Source organism: Sapajus apella, unplaced genomic scaffold (genome assembly GCF_009761245.1).
Source record: "Sapajus apella isolate SASKATOON/1434 unplaced genomic scaffold, GSC_monkey_1.0 scaffold3, whole genome shotgun sequence".
Classification (NCBI taxonomy): domain Eukaryota; kingdom Metazoa; phylum Chordata; class Mammalia; order Primates; family Cebidae; genus Sapajus; species Sapajus apella.
In genome coordinates, this window is record NW_022436943.1 from 55605237 (window position 1) to 55628541 (window position 23305).

The following is a 23305-nucleotide window of genomic DNA, read 5'->3' on the forward strand; positions in this document are numbered from 1 at the left end:
GATTTAAGGTATCTGGTGGAATAAATTTCTAAGCAGCAAAGCATTCAAGAGTCAACCTTGAAAACATTCTGAAAAAATTCTGAAAACATTCAGTTATATGTGTTCACAAAAGTATGGTTTGAAATATATCATATTGGAACTCATATTTAAAAGGAAAAGTGGAGCATAAAGATTTGGAAAATTTGCAGCCTGATCATGTGGTAGAAAAGAAAAACAACGTATTTTCTAAGGAGGAATTCAAGCCAGTTGCAGAAATATGCATAAGTAATGATGAGCTGAATGTTAATAGCCAAGAAAATAGGGAAAATGTCTCCAGGGCATGTCAGAGAATTTTGTGGCAGCCCCTCCCTTCACAAGCCCAGGGGCCTAGGAGGGAAAAATGGTCTATTGGGCCAGGCTGAGGGCCCCACTGCTCTGTGCAGCTGCTGGACTTGGTGCCCTGTGTCCCAGCTGCTCCAGTTCCAGCCATGGCTAAAATGAAACAAGGTACAGCTTGGCCCGTTACTTCAAAGTGTGCAAGCCCTGAGTCTTGGTGGCCTCTGTGTGGTGTTGGGCCTGTGGGTACACAGGAGACAAGAATTGAGTTTGGGAACCTCCACCTAGATTTCAGAGGACATGTGGAAACATCTGGATGTCCACACAGAAGTCTGCTGCAGGAGTGGAGCCCGCATAGAGAATCTCTGTGAGGGCAGTACAAGGGGAAATGTGAGGTTGGAGCCCTCACACAGAGTCCCACTGGGACACTGCCTAGTGGAGCTGTGAGAAGAAGGCTGTTGTCCTCCAGACCCCAGAATGGTAGATCCACAGACAGCTTGCACTGTGTGTCTAGAAAAGCCACAGGCACTCAATGCCAGCCCATGGAAACAGCTACAGGAGTTGAACCCCGTAGAGCCACAAGGGTGGAGCTGCCCAAGGCATGGAAGCCCACCCCTTGCATCAGGGTGTCCTGGATGTGAGGCATGGAATCAAAGGAGATTATTTTGGAGCTTTTTAAATGAATGCCCTGCTGGGTTGCAGACTTGCAAGGGGAATATAGCCCCTTTGTTTTGGCCAATTTCTCCCATTTGGAATGGGACTATTCACCCAATGCCTACATTCCCATTGGATCTCAGAAGTAACTAATTCATTTTTGGATCTTACAGGTTAATTGGCAGAAGCAATTTGCTTGTTTCAGATGAGACTTTGGACTTGGACTTTTTTTTTTAGTTAATTCTGGAATGAGTTAAGACCTTGGGGCACTGTTGGGAAAGCATGATTGGATTTGAAATATGAACAGGACAGGAGATTTGGGAGGAAGCAGGGGCAGAATGATATAGTTTGGCTCTATGTTCCCACACAAATCTCATCTCAAATTGTAATCCTCACATGTTGTGGGCGTGGCCTGGTGGGAGGTGACAGAATCATGTGGGTGGACTCTCCCCTTGCTCTTATTGTGATAGAATTCTCAGGAGATCCGGCTGTTTGGTAAGTGTATGGCTCTTCCTCTTTGTTCTCTTTCTCCTGCCACCATGTAAGACATGCCTTGCTTCCTCCTCCCCTTCCGCCATGATTGTAAGTTTCCTGAGAACCCTCAGCCATGTGGAACTGTGAGTCAATTAAACTTCTTTCCTTTATATATTACCCAGTCTCTGGTGTTTCTTTGTAGCACTGTGACAACAGACTAATACAGCATTTGAGGCAAAAGAAGCCAGGTAAAGGTTTGATTGACTTCCACATTTCTTATATTCTACCTTTAGGAAGGAGAAAAAAAATAATAATCTCATCTCATGGGCCTGGTTCATTTAAAAAAAAAAAAAAAAAGGTGCACTAGATTGTAGACCTGTGGTTGGCCCAGCCCAATTTCCTGGGCCCATTGTTCCATTAGTCACAGTCCAGAACAAGAAAATGGATGCTTGAAAGTATAAATTTCAATGCAAAATCCTGAATCATCAAGGAAAGGTTCAATTATGTTCACTTGACTGGACTGTCTCCTAAGCTGGAGGAAGAATGAATTGTGCATCTACTAAGTATTCTTCACTATTAGGAGCTCAATGTCAATTAAACACAGGTTTTTCTGTTTAACTCCCAATTTATTAGAATCTGCAATCCCACCACCACCGCAGTTCATCCTCCATTTTCCTAACACTGTGGCTCCCTGGGTTCTGACCAGCCCCCAACTTGAATCCAAACTCCCATTTCTAGCCATATGCGAACTGAGAGCTAGCACGGGGAGGCCAAGACATTACTCAGGGCCCTGCATTAACAATGGGGAAAGGGGCACCCAGTGACGCTCAGCAAAATACCCAGGGTCCCACGATTTCTGGCAGAGGATCAGAACTGGGATCTGGGCTTGGAAACAGAGTGAACGCATTGCATTCAAATGTGAGCTCCAGAAACCTTAGCTGTGTGATCGTGGACAAGTGATTTTCTCTCTTGACGTTTTCATATCTTTATCCAACAGAGATAATAATTTCCATCTAATAGTACTGTGTGAGAATTAAATAAAATTAGTATATTTGCATACATATGCACTTGCATATATAGTTTCTAGCTAGGTAACTGTCTTCCCTCTCACAAAGTCTCAAATATTCTGGGATTTTTTGGGACAAAAGGCTCCAGGTTTTGGCATTATCAAATCTGCTTCCAGGTGATGGAATAATTCTAGAGAAAAATAAAATTGAGGCTCAGTCAGTAACAGGCTTTACCTATTCCCTTCCCCAGATTGGGCAAGGCAGGACTGGAGGTGCTGGCTGGGAAAGGTGGGAAGAGAAGAAAGTGGGAGCCCACATGCTTCCATAGGACCCCAGGATTTTTAGTCAATACGTACTGAACACCACGTACATGTGAAAGGACACATGAATCCCTGTATGACTGTGTATACTCAACGAACTTATGCCTTTTTAACTATCACTTATTCTAGTATTCATTTCACTTCAACTATACATATTGCAGAGACAGAGATGAATGTATTTTTAATCCTTTTTTGCCACCTAAGAAGAGCAAATGAAAGAGCAACAATTGTTAAGTCCTCTCTCCAGACAGACCCCCACCAACACCTGCAAACACACACACACACACACACACACACACACACACACAGATACAGACACCAAAATCCACGTTCCTGGGAAGATGCCCCACTCCCACCCCACCTCTCCTGCTGGTTCCTTAGTTTCCGGGAAGGCAACCTCTCCAGGCTTGGTAACCTCCTTGCAGAAACCTGTTGCTAAGTCTGAGGTCCTGTGTGGACGCCCCCACCTGGTGGCCGAATCTGGAAAAACGTTTCCAACCAAGGAAGACTGGCAGGTAGTGTAACTAACTCCAAGGTTTCTGAGCCCTTCCGACTACATCAGTCATGGGTGAATTGGAGGAGAACAGAGAGGAAAATCCACTGCCAAATGCTTGAGGGATGGGAGGGAGGGAGGTGTTGCCAAGGTCATAGGCAATTCCCTGCCAAAACCCTGGTACAATACGGCTTCCTAGAAGCAGCCATCAGGATGACTAAACCAGAACCAGGAAACAGAGCTTGGTAGCTGGACGTGCCCTGCCAGCTCCGAGGTGGGCGTTGACAGCCTAGATTTCCAATCCCGAGTGTGGAGCACCCCCACCATCCTCTCCCCCACCCAAATACGGGTGGATTTTCCATCCCCAATGGCAGGTGCAGAGGGAGTCCCTTCTTCCTTCTGGCCATGCATTTACATCCGGACTAGCAAGGAGATTCTTTCTAGGAGAACAGTGCCTGGGAGCAAACCTCCAGGCCAAGCCCCTCACATTCCCGGTGCCCTCGCCCAGCCAAAGCAGAAGGGGCGGCGACTGAGGCTGAGAGAACATCGAACCCCAAACCAAGGAGATGTTTCATCCAAAAGAGTCCCTGGCCCCCTCACCTTCTGGCTCTGTGAAGCCCCAGCCCGTCAGTCTAGGCTTAGACCCACATATTCCCATTCACTTCCCTAAAAGGAATCCTAAGAGACACGCATTTCGGCCAGTCCCAGCTCCCAATCAGAGCAGCACCAGGTCCTTCTCTATACCCGTATCCAGCGCTAGGAAGGGTGGCACAAGCAAGCAACACACACGCACGCACACACACACACACACACACTCTCTCTCTCACACTCTCTCTCTCGCTCTCTCTCCCCCCACCCCGACCCCTGTTATGAGCGGTGCGCACCCCCCCATCCCCAACTAAACTCAGTGGCGATCCCAACAGAAGGGATCCACCCGAAACAGAAACACAGCGCTTATGTGAAGACCTGCTTTATCCTCTTCAACCCTCACGTTAATTGGAAAAACCCACATAATTCTTTTAAGCTTCCAAAGCAACACCTGGAGGAGGTGTCATAAATGCGCACCCGCGCGCACACATCCGCCCAAATCAGCAGGGGAACCACGCTTCATTTTTTAAGCCCGGGTGTGGAACACCTGGGGAGCGGCACACACACACACACACACACACACACACACACACACACACACACCCACCCACCCACCCCAGGGGAACGCGCGCTGAGGACGGGCTGCTCTCCCATTCCGCAAGAAGGCATCTGTGGGTCTTAAAACCCCAGAGACTTCTCAGCTCTCACCCCGACCCCAAACCCCCACGCGCGCCGCCGCCGAGGGCGCCCCGAGCGGCCGGGTACTCACACCAGCGCGTGGTAGAGCAGCGCCCAGCCCCGCGGTCTCTCCAGGGCGTCGTAGATCAAAGTTTGGATGCGCCGGTACTTGGCGTTGTTTCTCTTGACTGGGCGGCTCAGCGGGGTCTTGGCCAGGAGCCCGATGCCCTGCGGGGTCCGCCGCTGCCCCTCTTCGCGGCCGCCGCCCTCCAGTAAGAGGGTCCCGTCTTTGTCAGCTCCGGCCCCAAGCGCCAAGGTGACTTGCTCCACGTCGCCGGGCGCCAGCCCCACTTTCCGCTCCTCGTCGCCGGCCGCCGCCGCGTCCCCCCCGGCTGGGTTAGCGGCCCCGCCGCCTCCGCCGCCCCCGTCGCCGACGCCGCCAGCCGCCCCCGCCGCCCGGCGCGCCTTGAGCCCCATCTGCCTCGCCCCCGCCGGCCGCTTCGCCTTCTCCGCTGCTGCTCTGGGAAGAAGGGGCGCTTGGGGTGCGTGAACGAGGCGGCGGCGGCGGCTGCAAGCCCGGGAACTCCAATGCCATGATCCGCGCGCCCCTCCCCACCCACCCCCCCCAAAAGCAGGCAAAGGCGGGCCCCCTGGGGGGCAGGGGAGGCCGGGCAGGGGGTCAGGGGATCACATCCCGCGCGGGTCAGCCGCGGGACCCCGAGGGTCACGGGCCGGGGGCTGCGGGAAGGCTGGGAGGGCGCGCGAGACTGGCTCGCAGGCGCTAGGGCGCGCGGCGGCGAGAGCCTGGCACCGGCGCTCCGGGGCGGCGGCGGCGGCGGCGGCACCCAGGCCGGCAAGCCCGAGACAGCATCGCAGTTTATTTACAAGCCCGGTGCCAGCCGCCCTCCCGCCCGCCCGCCACACGCGCCGCCGCCGCCGCAGCCGCCGCCTCCTCCCTCCTCCGCCCTCCCACCCGCGCTCCTCCCCGCCCGCTCCAGCCTCAGCCTCGCAGCAGCAGTAGCAGCAGCAGCGAGCGCGCCGCGGGCCAAGCGCACGCCGCCTCCCTCCCTCCCTCCTTCGTCGGGGTGGGGCCCCATTGTCCCGCCCTATCGCGGCAGGAGGCCTGGGCGGCGGCGCCCCGCCCCTTCCCGCCTACCCACACCCCTGATTATCTGGGGGACCTGGGATCGCCTGGGCTGCCACCGCCCCCGTTGCAGCCAGGCAGTGTGCTAGGCGGCCGCAGAGCCCGGCTCCCGGAGCTCCGGTGGGCGTTGGGGCTTCCCCTGGATGGGGCGTGGCGGGGGGCAGTGGAGGAAAGAAGAGTAGGGGAGGAAGGACTAGGGGGTTGTCTCCTTCCAAATATTGGCTCTGTGGTTGCAGCTTTATGAATTTCCCTAACCCGCTTCCCCTGCTTCTGGGCTTCAGAGGTAAAATCCAAGTTGTTGGGTTGGACATGCCTGGCGCACCGCGAACGCACCCGCTCTGTGGTAGCGAAGCTTGGGACCCTCTTCCCTCTGGTTCGTGATTCAAGGTGGATGCCACGGCCCTCGCTCGCCCAGTCCTTGAATAGCACATCCACCAGCCTAGGTGGGCAGAAGGCTGAAGAAATGCAGTCAGAATCCTCGGTTCCTGCTTTGCTCCCGACTTGCACCCAGGCCAGTCATTCCTTCTCTCCTCCAAATTTCAAATCATTCAACCAATCTCTAACCCCCTCATGAACTTCCCTGGCGAAGGGCAGTGATCTCTATCCTGAAGATATGAAGTCTCTGCACTTGTGAGACCCGCGTCCTAGTTGGTGGAAGACAATGAAAAGAAATTTTAACTGCAGAATGTCCAATATTTGAAAATACTATGTGATAAGAAAGAGTGCTGGCCATAGTGACTGGGGGAGCCTCTCTAAACTGGCTGGTCGCGGAAGGCCTCATCTTGGAGATGACACTTCGAGGTGAGATCCCACTGACAAACTGGGAGCAACTATGTAAATGTCCAGAGAGCCCTCCAAACAATGGAACAGCAGGTGCAGAGAGGAGGGGTGTCTTGAGTTTAATGAGAGGAGGGTAAAGTGAGGCCACGGTTAGGCAAAGGCTAGACCTTGGAAGCCACTGAGTAAGGACAGGAGCATCCTGCCCTTCCTCCGTGACCACCGCCATCGGAGAAGGCACCATTCCTGCTGCCCCATGGCACCTGGTGCTCCATTCCTTCCTACTCTCTCACCTCATGTCTGTCAGCTGGGGTGGAGGGGAGAGGCTGTGAACAAGGCCAAGAATCTATCCCTGGTGTATAAGAAAAGAGGAATCAGAGGCCTGCAAGAACACCAGCTCTGTATTTGCCTGGAGAAGTTGGCCAAGGAGAGCATAAGAGACAGGGAAGGGGGGAAGAGGGGAAGGAGAAGGGAAGGGAGTAGGAGCGCATGGGCTGGGGCAGGGGAGGGGTCAGAGAACCACCACGCTATAGAATGACTATAAAAAGGGAAAACCTCCAAAAGGGTCCCCAAATCGAGAAGGGAGGAGTTTCCAGAGGAATTTAAACTGTAAGACTGAAATCATTAAAACACTGGGATTGGTACAAAAATAAACTCTCAGTGCAGCAGAATTGTTTGTCCAGAAACAGACTCTAGTATGGGAACTTAAACAGGAAGAGTCATGACTAGAACCCCAGAGAAAAAGGCTGCTCATTGATTGATGGGTTTTGTGAGGATTGTATGAAATTGCACATGGAAACGTGGCAGCTGCACAGTAGGACCCCCATACGTTTATGATTAGATTAACACTCGGCAGTGAGTTGGAGTAAGTAACCAGTTGGGGCAGGCTCTGAAAAGGAGAAAAAGCCCAAGGAAAAGGGAGTTGCTTGGATTAGAATATCTCCATGTGGGAGATGGGCACCGCAAAGCCTTCTCTAGTCCACATGTTAGCCCTGCTGTGCACAACACATCAAACCCACATGTATTCTTCCTGTCCTAGACCCATCCCAGCTAACCAGGAAAGAGTCTCCCCCTTTACCTATGAGCACCTTTTCCAAAGTTGCTCTTCTCCCTCCGTCTCTTCCTGTTTTGTTCCTTCATGACATTTATCACTGCCAAAAATGATTGCATGTACGTTCTGTTTACTTGTTGACTGTTATCTTTCTAAACAAGAGCAGGGACTAAGCATCCTCGTTTCGAATCCTGGAAGCATGTCTATCATATCATAGGCTCTCAATCTGTGTTTACAGCATGAATAAATGATGAATAAGTGAATGAAGAGTGTAAAGCTCCCAGCACAATGCCTGGCACACAAGCATTCGATGTATGTTTGTGGGTGATATTTTTGTTTTGTTTCATTTCACCTTTGTGAAAGTCTTTATACTTAGGAAGTCTTCCTGCTCCTTTATGCTCCTTGCAACTTAAGAAACATGATAAAAGGGCCGGGCGCAGTGGCTCACGCCTGTAATCCCAGCACTTTGGGAGGCCGAGGCGGGTGGATCACGAGGTCAAGAGATCGAGACCATCCTGGTCAATATGGTGAAACCCCGTCTCTACTAAAAATACAACACATTAGCTGGGCATGGTGGCACGTGCCTGTAATCCCAGCTACTCAGGAGGCTGAGGCAGGAGAATTGCCTGAACCCAGGAGGCGGAGGTTGTGGTGAGCTGAGATCGTGCCATTGCACTCCAGCCTGGGCAACAAAAGAAAAATCTTTCTCAAAAAAAAAAAAAAAAAAAAAGAAACATGATAAAAACATTTTGACAGTATTTAAAATTAAAAGTTTCACTAGATAAACATTTTTAAAAAAGAATATGAGTCAAGGAATGTGGAAGGAAGACTTGAGAATTTATTATTGTGCAATTAATCAAAAGTTCAGATTCCCAGAATGACAGTTGGGATCCTCAGGTACATGAAGAGAGTCAAATATTACAATTTAAGATAAGGCGCAAGGGCTTTTTTCATGCCTCCCATTAAAGATGAGGTTAAGTCAATAACAAATTCATAACTGAGCCAATTAAACTCAATGATAGGGAAACTACTGCCAGGTAGTTGAGTCTAGGAAATGGAGTTGCTTCAATGGTTTTATAATCCAATAGCAAGCAGTGTTTAGATTTCTAATAGGGGCTTTGGAAACATCATGAAAAGCAGGGTGGGCACTGAGTATCATTTGAGCAACGGTATAATCACAGCACTCCGCAGCACAGGTTTCAGTGAAAGGAAATCAAACATCCTATATCCCATTGGAAGGAAACTTCTCAGAGTGCTAAAGTCCCTGAAAGCCTCAGGTTCTAGCTGAACATGGCACCAAAGCAAAGAATTAGTGACACAGTATCAGTGAGGACAACAATGAGGCATTCCCCTTCTGGCTTTGAGCCCCAGCTAGAAGTGTAACATTGAAAACCCAGCCACCTGCTTCCCCTCCTCCATGCCTTAGCTTTCATTTTTGCATTTCTCTTTAGCTGGTCTTCATCTCAACATCCAGGTGAGACGTCCAAGTAAACCCTCTCTCCTTTGCAGGTAAGGCACTTCCTGGGAATGAGTAAGTAAAGAGAGACAAAAGGGCTTTCTCTGAGCCTACATTTCTGCCTCTACAAATACTACCTTCCAGGGTTGTAAGCATCTAGTGATGAGGTGATATTCCAGTGGTGGTTATTATGGCTGTCATTGAATGAGTAGGACAGAGTCTCAGGTTCACAGGCATATGCAAATGGTGGTCCTGCTCGCCCCTCTCACTCTGTTCCCCAAACACATTAAATAATTGCTTTAGGCCAATTTTTAATTCACTTTTATTATTTGTTAAACAAGAAATGCAAAGTAGTTGTTAGGAAATTATGAAATGTAAATCAGCCAGAAGGCAACAGTAATCATCATGTTACCCAGAAATACCCTCTGTGAATATTCTGATCATGACTGCTGCTAACAGGACTGCAGCATGTCTGACCTTCAAGCAATGGAGATGCTCAGCCCCCAGTGGGGCACCTTCCCTAGGGGACCAGTCAGCCACCTCGTGGCAAGTTGATTACATTAGACCTTCTAATCATGTGCAGGGGCAGACATGTGCCATTCTTGGAATAGACTCGTATCCTGGGTACAGAATTGCCTCTCCAACCCTCGATGCTTCTGCCAACAACACCATCCATGCACTTAGGAATGCCTTATTCGCCGTCAAATAATTCCACATGAAACTACTTCTGTTGAAATAATTTGTCCCCAAAATGCTTAATCTGGACCTGGCTCTAAATCTACCTCTGGGCGGAGCCAGTGAGACAGGTCTTTATAGCCAAGAAGAGCACCTTTTGCTTGTTTGGAGGAGACAGGACAAGCCCCAATTCTGGGTCTAGAAACAACCTGGGCCAAAAGGAAATATGTTTGGGAACAATGGATCCCATTCCTACCCTGGATATATTTTTTATTCTTGGAAACCCAATCTCAGCAAATTATTAAATTTACTGCCCTCTTCCCTTCCTCCAGGTCTTCCTTTTGTCTTCCCCTTTCCTAGACTTCATATCACTGTACACTCAGACAGAGGAACTCTTGGTTCCTTACAGGTGAGAAGGCTTCCCAGGAACGAAGGAGAAGAAGCTAAGGAACACCCCTGCACGTGTCACTCAGCAGAGGCAGGCAGAATAGCATTCAGCATTTAGATCATCCTGGCTCTGCGACTTCGAGCTTAGTGATCTCAAGCAAGTTGCCGGACTCATATCTCGCCTGTTTCCTCAGCTATACAATGGGACAATGTTTCCTACCCTCCCTGCCTCAGACTTGGTCTGAGTATCATTCCTCCCAGGATCCACGTTGAGGTAGGGCTGCAGGGCTTTGCAGCCTGTGAGGTACTGTGCGCATTGACTACATTACTGGAGGGCATCTGACACAGCATCATGGTGCTCACCTTCACTCCAGATGGCAGTGATTAAGGGGCTTAGATTGTTCTCAGTTGCAAAAGTATTTCTTTTTCTGCCTCACATTTGCAATTTTTACATTAACCTTTAAATTAATTTTGCATGTTTCTTAATGCCACTTTTGTCTTTTTTTCTTTTAAATAATTATGTTGGGTAAAATATTCAATTTATCTACTTAATGAATTCATTCATTCATCCTTCCAGTGAGCATTCACTGATTGCCTGTTTTATGTGTTGCTCTCCATCTATGAGAAACAGAAGGAAAAGATAATTCTACATTTAGTTGCAAAGATGAGCTAATAAAATGCAAAACAATTTACTCATCTTTCTGTGGTCATTGCTGTCAATGACCTGACTCGTGATAGAGGCTTATTATACTATAATAACATTTATTGAGTGCTTACTGTACACTTGGTACTGGGCTGAGTGCTACATATAGATTATCTCATTTAATCCTCACAACACAGTTATGAAATAGGCATTATGGCTATTGCTCTTTATATTAAGCATGATGAAAATTATACTTTGGTTAAGTACTGCACCCAACGTTACATGACTAAGAAATGACAGCCCCAGGTTTCAAGCTCAGGTGATCTAACTCCAGAGCCTATACATTTAACCACTACAGTGTATTATTTCTTGAGAATGCTGTTCCAGGTGGCAGGTTCAGTGTAGGCAAAGGCTTGGAGGCAAGACAGAGAGTGGAGTTTCCAGGAAAAGTGGTTGTGATGGGTGGAGGCAAGCATGGATGGAACAGAGGCCACGTGGGGAAGGCTTTCATACATATACCAGGCTTGTAAACTTGGGGGTCATGAGTTACTTTAAGCATAAACTGACCTATTCCCAGGTGGTTCCACAAAGGGCTTTCTGACAACTCTGTGAAGGAGAGGTGGGAAGTGAGAAAAATCTATTCAATCAGAGCAATTACAAGGCAGAGCCCAGCTGAGAGATGTTGAGGCAGATCTTGGAGAGGAGGGGCTGGCTGCAAGAGGTATTTAGAAAAGGATATTGCCAAAAATTGGTACCTAAAAAATGCAGGGCTGGGCCATGGGTCACTTTGCATTTTAGAGGCAGAAACAACCTCCCCACAACGTCGCAGCCTCTCACCATCCTGACTGTGGGCTCCCTGCTAAGCTGAGCATCCTCTTCTGGCTCCAGTAATTGGCTCCCTGGGCAGTCTGTTCCTTTCTCTCCACCAAATGACACTTCTTCTCTTGGGTCCTGATTGGTAAAACACCCAGTTCGCCCATGTCATTTACATATCCCAATTATCCACTGCCATTTTCTCACTAATGAGCCCATGTGTCTGCGTTTAAGAGCGTCTGACCCAGAGTCCACTTGCCCAAGGGGGCTGAAGGCAGCAGCCATAGACACTATTCTTAGTGCCTTCAGACAAAAAGGACCGGGCCGTTTTTTTTAACTCCCTCTCTTAGGGCTTGACTGACTCTCTAGACAGCAGAACTTAAGCTTCATTACCCCACCCCACAGACACCAGGATGCTCAGTGTGCCTTGGGTACAAGAAGAAAAGCACCATGCCAACTGGAGAAGCACTCTGTTTCTCCTGCAGTCATAAAGGGCTCATTGTGTCCTGAGGCGCAGGCGCAGATCCTATTAAAGCCAAGACCTTCTTACTCTCCATCTCAGCTGATGTTTGTGTGCTAAGCCACTGGCCAGGAGATGATGCTGTCCACGCAGGACAGGATGATGTTGAATAGGGAGAGTTCAGGCTTTTGAGACCACCCACCCTGGGTAGGAATCCTGTCCCTGAAAAATGCTAAGTGTTTGACCCTACACAGGTTTAATAACCAGTCTTAGCCTCACCTGAAAAGTATGAATAATAATAATCACCTTGAAAAGATGTGTCAGGATGAAGGGAGTTAACATCTGTCAAACTTTAGCGTGAAAATGTATTCAATTCATATACACTGATATAATATGAATGGTACCATATTCATGGTTGCTATTACATCCAGATGAAAAGAGAGCTTTTGGGTACGAAGCCCAATGTTGCTCTACCTTCTGTGACAGTGACCCACATTTTATATCACAACCCAGTCCACATGATAGAATACACATATCACTAACTGAAATGATATTTTCCATTCCAAATGGTAGAAAATGCTGACTGCAAGCTATATTCATTTGATAGCACTGCCGTAACAAAATACCACAGACCGGGTGGCTGAAACAATAGAACATTACTTTCTCAGGGTTCTAGAGGCTGGAAGTCTGAGATTAAGGCACGGGTAGGGTTGGTTCCCCTGAGGCTTATCTCCTTGGCTTGCAGATGGCCAACTTCATGCTGCATCTTGACATGGTGTTTCCTCCATGTGCAAGCCCCCTAGTGTCACCTCGTGTGTCCAAATGTCTTCTTATAAGGACACCAGTCAGGTGGGATTAGTTCCACCCTAATAGCCTCATTGCAACTCGGTTACCTCTGTAAAGGCCCTATCTACAAATATGGTCACATTCTGAGGTCCTGGGTATTAGGGCTTCGGTGTATGAATTTTGGGGAGCCATAATTCAGCCTATCACATGAACACACTACAGTGACTTCACATTTCACTGAGGGCTTATGAATCTAGGCTATAAAGTGTTAATCCAGTTCAATCTTAGCCAAGCTGTTTGGTTTCTGCCTGAATATCTCCATCATGTGGGGCTCATTGCCTCCCAAGAAATCACATTGCTGAATAATCAGTATACTCGTCAGTTGCTGAGTGTGTGTTCTATGGCTAGACCCAGTGCTAAGCATCTTCTTTACCTCATTTCATTGTCATAATTGCCCACTGAAGTTGGTGTTACACAAATATACATTCAAGAATGTGTGTGGCTAGGCACAATGGCTCACGCCTATAATCCCAGCACTTTGGGAGGCCAATGCGGGTGGATTGCCTGAGCTCAGGAGTTTGAGACCAGCCTGGGCAACATGATGAAACCCCATCTCTACTAAAATACAAAAAATTAGCCAGGCGTGGTGGCATGTGTCTGTAATCTCAGCTACTCGGGAGGCTGAGACAGGAGAACTGCTTGAACCTGGGAGGCAGAGGTTGCAGTGAGCCGAGATTGCACCATTGCACTCCAGCCTGGGTGACACTGCACTCCAGCCTGGGTGACAAAGCAAGACTACAACTCAAAAAAAACAAAAGAATGTGTGTGGATTTCCCAGAGTCAGAGAACAATGTCTGAACAGAGATTCAAACTCAGATACTTCTCCGAAGCCCAGAAGATAGTGTCTTCATTACCGGAAAGTGCTTCATGCTGAGATAAAATTCTTCCTAAGTAATGTGAATGTCGAAAACCTAATAAAATTCAGGTGTTTCATAGGAGGCCTGTGATTCCGAAAACTTTTGGTGTTTGAAGACCTAGATTTCCATTCCAGCCTCAGCACTTTCTAAGTGGGCTTGGGTAAGCGACAGCAGTTCTCTTGTACTTGGTTTCTTCTCTGGAAATGGATGAAGGAACTAAATAACATCTACCTCTTGTGCTCATGGTGAGTTTCAAAGCTAACTGTAGAGACCCAAAGCACTGAGGGTCTCTATCTCTATCTCTATCTGTATCTCTATCTATCTCTGTCTGTGTCTCAGTCTGCTGAGGTTATTGCTGTATCCCAGCTAGTTCCTTGGGCTATATTCTCATTGCTGCCTGACCAATTATTAATCTCTCTGAACTTCATTTTCTATTATGATGATTATCTTTTTATTATATATTATCTGCATAATAATGACTTTCTCAGAAGATTATTGAAAGATGAGATAATTTAATCCATGTAGGACACTGCATTATTTAGAATTGTCTCGACTTTTGATGCTCCAAATTGATCAGGAAAAAAAACAATGAAAAAAAAAACCTTTTCTTTCTGAGAGGAAGAACAGGTAAGTCTCTTTGATATTGAGTTAAGGCTCCTTTTAAACAGGTTTTAATTGTTAAGTTTTCTGAGACCACCCCAAACAGGTTTTATGAATGCAAGTTCCAGCCGTAGTTTACAAGCCTCCTGTCTGCAGGAACTTAAAGTCACCACGCTTCTGTAAAGTGCTATGCACAGAATCTACCACAAGAGGGAGGAATTCATAAATGGCAGCGGCAAGTATGATTGCCATGATAATGAAAAAGAGGAAGAAGAAGAACAAACAGAATTAAGAGAAAGAGGAAGATGCTCTTAGGCTCCAATTCTGAGGAGTCAGTGCTCCCTCAGACGGACTGCTCCCCTTCACCTAGACCCCTGTTCTAGGGCAGGATCCTGTGCTATTATTTTGATAATCCTGATCTTCTCATCCTGATCTCAGACTTTATGGGTGATACCCCAAGTGGTTTTCAACCTAAACTGGAAATCCTCATTTTTCTTCTTTGGTTGTTTACCATAAAGTGCTTTCACTATAAATTATTTGTGGCAGAAGAAAAAACAATCCATTAAAATATCACATGTCATCTATTGTTTGCATGTAAAAACTACAGCTGTCATCTCTTAACCTAAAGTATTTCCTCAAGTTCTTTGAGTAAATAAGTGCTCTGGATGAGTATTCCATCATTTTCCATTCTCTCAAAACATGGTTCTGAAAAACCAAAGGGCTAGATGTGCCCTGTTTAAGAAACATGTTCCACCACCAACTTTTAGCTAGCACGCATTAAACACACCACGTAAGAGTCAAATATCTCAATGAAAACCCTCATTCTATTGGTGGATTATGTCAGAACGCCAAGCATCAACGTGAGTTCATTTCCAAAAGTAACTTTTGGATGGCCAGCCATATTTTCTTTCACTCTTAGCAAAGGGGTAAATGATCCCAACAGGATATCTGTATGTAAAAGTTGTTCCTCTGTGTTTACACAGTGTCTGTGTCCACATGTGTGGTAGGTTCTTTTTTGCTTTGTTTGTTTGTTTTTGCATCTCTTGGCACAAACTGATGTGGTCTGAACGTCAGAAGAATGATGACTCTTCAGCAAATATGCACTCCCCTGCATCCATGGGAGGATTATGCTTCCCACTAATGTGGGCTGGTTCCCATAACTTGCTCTGACCAGTGCAATACGGACAGAAGTGAAAATGTGCCACCTCCAAGCACAGGCATTCAGAGGCATCACATGCTCATGCTGTTTCTCTGGAAGTCCTGACCTCCACTAGGGAGAATAGCATGCCCCAAGGAACTACTGCCCCCTCCAGCCTGGACCCCAGAATGAGACGGGGGGAGGAGAGCTACTTCACTGTCCCACAGACCCGTGAGCAGAATCAATGCCAATGGTGGAAAGGTATTGACATTTTCACCTTTTTTCTTTTTTTTTGTATAAGGAAAATTCAGAAATTGGCAAAGAGATTATTTGGAGTTCTTTCAGGGGATGGCCAAGATCCCTCAAGGAATCATTGATTCTATAGGTATCTGCACCTCTGACTGTCTTTCTATTAAATCTATTTACAACTCTGTAGGGATAAAAGTTAACTTATATAAAACTGATAGCAATGCCAATGAGTTTTGTCCAGTCAAGATGCAACTGTTTCCTGCCATGCAGAAAAGATAACTCTAAATGTTACATGTTATGGCCTTTTGAATGTTAATCTATTTTGTATATTTTAGCAAATTTATTTCAACATTTCTAGTTACCTATGTATCTTTCTGTTCTACAAAAATCTCCTTCGAATTGGTCTTAGCACACTACTGATTTGCTCATTACTGAATGAGTTGGATAAAACTTTTTAACATGCATTCATTTTACATACACATGAGAGGTATGTATTTAACTTATAAAATAAATGGTAGCATTTAGAAGCAGAGGCTTATAGATGGGGGTTCTAGTCTAGTTTCAGTCATCACTGACTGAGCAACTTAGAGAGGGCTTCAGTGTCCTTATCTGAGAAGTGAGGGTTTGGGACAGAGAGTTTCTTTATTCACTTCTAAAGGTCTTGTGGCATAGGGAGAGAGAGTATTCTAAACCCATTTTACAGATAGAAATGCCTAGAGTTAGTGAGGTTTAAGATTTTCTCAAAGTCACAGAATACCTCTGTCTCCCACATTAGTTCAACAACTGCTGGACTGCACAGCAAATGGGTCTCGGGCTGCACAGATGAAAAGCTTTCATGAGCTCATGCTCAGGTTCTTGCTTAAAGAAAAGAACAGTTTATGGCATCTCACAGACCGAACCTGCGTCTTGGCTTCACTCATTAGTAACTGTTTAACCCTGGGCAAATTGCTGAATATCTCCAAACCTCAGTTTTATGATCTATAATACAGAGATAAAAATGTGTACTTTATAATGTGGCCATAAAATGACAAAATAAATGTAAAGCGGCCAACACGGTACCTGGCGCATTGGGGGAGTGCTATAAACGCCAGCTTGCCTTCCTTCTCTTTCAGCAGTGTCAGAAGAATTCCTGCTCCAGAGCCAATCCAGCACAAAGTTTAAGGCTCTGCTACTTTCTAGCTGTGACTTTGAGCAGGTTAGCAGGTGCCTGTGCCTTCGTTCTATCCTATGTAAAACGGAGATAGGAGTGCTACCTCTTAATACCAGTCTGAAAGTGTCACAGGGCAACACCCAGGACTGCTGAACACAGGAACCACAATGGAGGTGCTAAATCCATTGTTTTTTACTTATTAATTGATAATTTCTTAAAAGTCAGGCAGAGCTAAGGTCAGAGAGAGGAACAACAAGGATCTTTGTGTGAAATTTTGAACAGAAACTGCCTTAAAACCTGGACAAACATCAGCAACGTATAGATTTGGGAAGCCCAATTCTCAGCTGAAGGAAGCAGAATTACATGATAAAAGAGCTCCTGCTTAATCAAAAATTATGTCAACCCTAATTTCTAAAAATATTGATGAGGGGTGTTATGTATTTATATGCAATTCTGAAAGACTTATATGCATCTTAATGGCTGGAAATGTCCTTCAAATTTTCCATCTGCCCTGGAATAGGTTTAATGTGATAACAAACAGGAAATTGACTGGGCTGAGGGACATGCAGTTCTGTTTTGTACCATAAAATATATGAGGCTGCTGACATTGCATATTAATTAGCTGATCCTTTCCTTTCCAAATTAAGAGCCCGGTTTCGTATTACTTGCATGGATGTAAAGCCTCACTCTGTGGTTTTGGATGCATGGAGATCTCATTCGCTAAATATTTTTGGAGCACTTAATATTTTTTAGGATCTTCCAGCCTTGGCAAGGAATGAGGTAAGACATAACTGAAACCATGGAAAATCTCTCACCATCTAGGAAGAGGATGGGGGGAGGATAAGACAAGGGTAAAAGTGATAGCAGTAAATCACTTCAGAAACATCTAGGCTTTTCCAAAGCATCCAGTGTGTTTTGTCTTGTAGTCATTGGGAATCTTGTGAGCTTCATGTTTTTCTCTTTGTTTTGGCCAGAAGATTAAAGGCTGATTTTCTCTGCTTTCCTATTTCTATGTACATGTTTTAAAATTCTTATTATTCATTTATTCATTTAATAAATAGTTATTGCACAACCAGTATATGCCAGGTACTCTACTAGGTGCCAGAAATACAGCAATAAACAAAACAGGCAAATATTACTGCACTTAGAAAGCTTATAATCAGGGTTGGGCTCAGCAGCCAATACCTGTAATCCTAGCACTTTGGGAGGCTGAGAGGAAAAGACCACTTGAGCTCAGGAGCTCGAGGCTGCACTGAGCTATGATTGTGCTGCTGCGCTCCACCCTGGATGACAGTGCAAGACCTATCTCAGAGAGTGAGAGAGAGAGCGAGTGAGAAAGAGAGAGAGAGAGAGGAAAACTTATATTTAAGTAAGGAAGATCAACAATAAACACAACAGAGAAGTAAATATAGACATAAGATTTTACTTGGGCTGAGTGTGGTGACTCACACCTGTAATAAGCTGAGGCGGGTGGATCACCTGAGGTCAGGAGTTCGAGACCAGCCTGGCCAACATGGCAAAACCCTGTCTCTACTAAAAATACAAAAATTAGACAGGTGTGGTGACACATGCCTGTAGCCCCAGCTACTAAGAAGGCTGAGGCAGGAGAATTGCTGTAACTGGGAGGTGGAAGTTGCAGTGAGGTGAGATTGCACCAGTGTACTCCACCCGGGGTGACAGAGCGAGACTCCATCAGAAAAAAAAAAAAAAAAAAAAAAAAAAAAGATTTTTCTTGATGTTCCAGTTACTCATAGCCATGTAACTAACCTCCCCAATCTTACTCGCGCAAAGAGAAACTGCCTTCTTTGGGTTAGCAATTCTGACGGGGCACAGGGGGAGTGATCTCTCTCTGTTGTTTGATGTTTGGGCTTCAGCTGGGAAGACTGCCAGTGACTCCAATGGATGGGGCTGGATCAGGAGGGCCAAGAGGATCCACTTCTAACATGACACAGCTTCTTCACCGGAAATGGATACCGGGCTCAGCTGTGATGGCCACCCAGAAAGCTGACACAATGTGGCCCCTCCAGGATGGTCATGTCAGGATAGTGTGGCTTCTTGCGTAGAGGCCAAGTGTCCAGTGATTTAGGCAGAAGCTGTGCAGTCTCTGAGGAACTAGTTTCAAAGTCACCTCGCATCACTTACAATGCGTGCCATTGGTCGAAGGAGTCAAAGCTCACTGAGATTCAGAAAGATGGAAAACAGACTAGATGGAAACGCCTCATACTATTTGTGAATGAATTTTAAAACCAGCACATGACTTTAGGATCAATTCCCGTTATCATGGGGAAGGGCTCCAGATCTAATCACACCGGAGTTGAACAGCGGCTCAGGCTTGCACTCTTATTTGGCAAGCATCACTGTGTGCAGATGGCAGGTCCGTCACGGTGCCAGGCGCTGGGGGTTCCACCTTGATGTAGACACACTTTCTCCCCTCGACTCAGGAATGGAAAGTGGCTAAGCACCCAATCATAAATGTGCTGTTTGACAGATATGGTGGCAGAGAACACACAGGGGACTACGGAGCCACGTGACAGGAGACGTTAGTTGAGTGAATTTAAGAAAATTATTTAGCATTTCTCTGCCATTAATGCCTTTATTTGTATAACAAGGCTGATGAGACCTGCCTTATAAGGCTGATGTAAGGATGAGATGAGACAAGTCATCTCCAGCAGCTCCCGGCCAGTCATTTCTCACCATCCAGTTGAGGTCTGTGCACACCACTTCTCACTCTCTTGACCTTTTCCTAGTTTCTCTGTGTGCTTGCTTATTATCTGAACTCACCAAAGTAGAATATAAAAGATATATATATTGTATATTATTCAGGCTACTATATAGAAAATAAACTCATCTCTGTCTAGAAAGCCTTTCCCTTCAGATATTTTGTGGCCAACTCTTTCCCTGTTTATCAAAAAAAAAAGCACTAAATATGCTGCCTAGCCATTCTATTTAAAATTGCACCCTAGAACCTTCTCTATAACTGCTGGCTTCCCATTCTGTTCTACTTTTCTTTTTCGAATAGCACTTAAAACCTCTAACATATTCTACATACACTTTAGACTTACTTGTTTATCTTCTCTCTCACCCTGCTAGGATGTAAGTTCCATTAGGGCAGGGATCTTTGCTTTTTCACTGATGCATCACAAGTGCCTATAACCATACCATACCCTTCCCTTAATGGAACAAATGAATACACTGGGAAAAGGTAGGACATTGGGTGAGAAGGGTGGGAAGGAGTGCTTTCTAAGATGGGATAAAGAGTTTGTATTTTTTTCCAAAATAAGATAAACAGTGTAGACTTTTAGGAGAGGGTATAACATGAACTAAATGACGTTTTTGTGTTATTCTGGCTGCTGTATAGAGAATAGAATAGAAGAGGTCAACATTGGACAGAAAGAGATGAGTTAGGGGCTGCTTCTGCTGTCTGGAGAGAGAGTGGTGGCTTGGATCAAGGTGATGATCCTGGAGACGAAGAGAAATGAACAGCTTTCAGATGTGTTTATACATGGAAGGAAGAACTGACAGGACATGCTGATGGACTGAACAACAGCGTGAGTGAGAGAAGGAAATTGGGGCTAACTCAAAGGTTTTCGGTTTGAATTACATGGCATGACATAATGTCATTTACTGATATGAGTCAAGACTAAGGAAGATGCAGAAAGTATGTGTGTGTGCATGTTTGTGTTGCTGTGGGTGTGTGTGCAGTGTGTGTGCAGTGGCGTGTGTGTATTGTGTGTGTTGTGTGTATTGTGGTTTTGTGCATGTGGAGTGTGGTTGTGTGCATGCAGTGCTGGGTGTCTGTGTAGTGTGTATGTGTGTAGTGTGGTGTGTGTGTGTGCAGTGGTGTGTATGTGTAGTGTGTGTTTTGTGTATTGTGTATTGTGTTTGTGTGTGTGGTGTGGTTCTTTGTGTGTGTACAGTATTGGGTGTGTGTGCAGTAAGGTGTGTGTAGTGTGTATGTGTGTGGTATGAGATGTGTGTGTGCAGTGGTATATATATGTAGTGTGTGTTGTGTGTATTTTGTTTTTTTTTTGTGGTGTGGTTCTGTATGTGTTTTTGTGTGTGCAGTATTGGGTGTGTGTGCAGCGAGGTGTGTGTAGTGTGTATGTGTGTAATGGGTGCAGTAGTGTGTGTGTATGGTGTGTATGTAGTGGGGGTGTGTGCAGTGGTGTGTTGTGTGGGGTGTGTGTTGCAGTGAAGTGTGTGTGTAGTGTGTGTGTGTAGTATGGGATGTGTGTGTGTGCAGTGTGTGTTTGTGGTATGGTAATGTGTGTGTGGAGTGTGTGTATGGTATGGGATGTGTGTGTGCAGTGTGTGGGGGTTGTGGTAGTGTGGTGGGGTATGTATGTGTGCAGTGGTGTGTGTGAGTAGTGTGTGTATATGTAGTATTAGGGGTGTGTGCAGTAACGTGTATATCTGTAGTGTAGCATGTCAATGAGTGTAGTGCAGTGTGTATGTATGTGTGTGTGATATTGGCCTTGTGGCGGGTTGACAATGTGTTTCTTGGCTTTGTTAATTGTGAGATGAATTTTAGACTGACGAAGTATTCTCCATCTAGAATCCACCCTAAGGAGATAATCTTAAGTGATCACCAAGATTCAAAGAGGTTCTTTATTATCTTACCATATTTGTAAGTCAAAGACTGGAACCTACCACAGGGTCCAGCCTTATGAGAGCAGTGCAATCAATCCCAGGTCTTCCGTGTGACAGGGAGCTGGCCATCCTTCAAAGTGCTGCTTACTAAGATGATAATGAGACTGGAAAATTCTCATTAAATAATCAAATGGCTGGGTAAGTGCTTACTGCAGGGTATCTTCATGTTAGTAGAGAAATATCCACAAAACACACTCATGGTAAACTCTGTAAATCATGAAAATGTGAACTGAAAGAAATCTCAAGGTCATCATTTCAAAATGCATGCTATAGTTGAGCAAAAGAAAAAATCAGTGAAGACTAAAAGGCTGGCAAAGTCCTTGTTTAAGCTGTGACATTTGATCCTATTAGTGGGAAAAGGCCTGAACGACAAGGACCCGTGTCCTAGCTCCTGGTTTTGTTGCTGTTGCTTTGCTGGGTGACCTTGGAGACACCATTGAATGTCTCTTGGCCTGGCTTTTTCACTATGAAATAAGACAGTTGGTAATTCCTTGCTTTTCAGTTTCCACGGTTTAGATGCCATTGACTCTTCCTTATAGCAGGGAGATTTTCAACTGCAAAGAGTGGTGGAGTTCATTTCTTCCAGCCCACTCATAATTTGGCTTATACGCAGAAGGCGGGAGACTTTCCCAAGGGCACACAATGCTTCTGTAAATAGCAGTTTATAGACTTCAGCAGAAGCAAACAGAGGAAGTGAAAATGACCACTGGAATAAAAACTGATGACAGAAAAACAAAATCAATTAGCCTTTATCTTTAAAAAATCAACTATGACTTTAACTGATTTCAGATAAAAATATTTGTAGCTTTATGAGATACATTAGATCATTGAAAGTCATGCCTACAGAGAATATTAGTGACTGCGAAGAAAACATGAGGCTTCTGCAAAAGTTTTGCCTCTCGCTTCTAGTCCTATCCTCATGGCTGGTCCATTCTCTGCAAAGTGAACCCAAAGCAATTTTCCAAAAATGAAAATGTCATTCTGTCACACACGCCCCTGACACCTGAGACATCTGCATTTGAAATGGTTCAAGGGTTACCATTTTCTGTGAGATAAAGACTGAGGTCCCAGACCTGACCCCACCCACCTCCTCCAGTTTCTTCCCTTGCTGTTCCCCTTCCTGCCCTCCTGGTCCGTGTCTGTTTGCTCTTAAATAAGTATGGCTGTTTCTAAACCTTCTGGTCTTTGCCGATGCTCTCCTTTCGTCCTTGATCAGCTCTCTTCACCTGGCGCACCAAGAAAACACCTACTCATCTTTCCAGAATCAGCCGAGCATCATCTCCTACAGGAAGACCTTTTCTGACCTTTGCTGCTTTTGTCCTTTGTAACTGATTACACGGGGCTCCACACAGGCTGCTGTCTGACCCAATGGAACATTTCATTGCATTTAATTCTTTACTTGCTTAGCCTCTGCCCCTTATAGGCTAAAAGCTTCTTGGAAACAAGAAATATGTTATTTCATCTTGGTATCCCCAGTACCTGTGATGGCACTGTCATTCATTCATTTGATAAAAATTCTGTTAAGTCTCAGCTAAGTTCCCTGCATTGCAGTAGGCAGGGTAGACATCTGGCAGAGACTGTGTAGCAGAACAGTAGAGACTGCATTTGTTTATCCAGTTCCCTTTCTTCCATGGTGGTAGATTTTTAAATCTGAGTACATGAACACCCAATTAAAGCTTATATTTGCCAGCCCCTCTTGCAATTTTCGGATCATACGAACAAGTTCAAGCTAATGGGATGTGAGTGGAAGTGATGTGTGCACCTTCTGGGTCTTGATCTTAAAGGGGAAGTGAGCCCTTCTTTTTCTTTTCCCTTTTCCTGCTTGGTCTGAATATGCCTGTGACAGTGGGAGCTGCAGCAGCCCTTTTGGATCATGAGAG

At 45.8% G+C, this 23305-nt stretch overlaps 1 protein-coding gene across 1 annotated transcript in view; it reads right to left on the minus strand.

Annotated features, from left to right (window-relative positions):
• Positions 1-5587, minus strand: part of KCNQ3 (potassium voltage-gated channel subfamily Q member 3) — a 350151-nt gene extending 344564 nt beyond the window's left edge. Inside the window, exon 1 of the mRNA XM_032253747.1 lies at positions 4621-5587. Coding sequence (XP_032109638.1) covers positions 4621-5006 — 386 coding nt within the window. The 5' untranslated portion in view covers positions 5007-5587. The remainder of the gene's footprint in view (positions 1-4620) is intronic.
• Positions 5588-23305: the final 17718 nt, after the last annotated feature.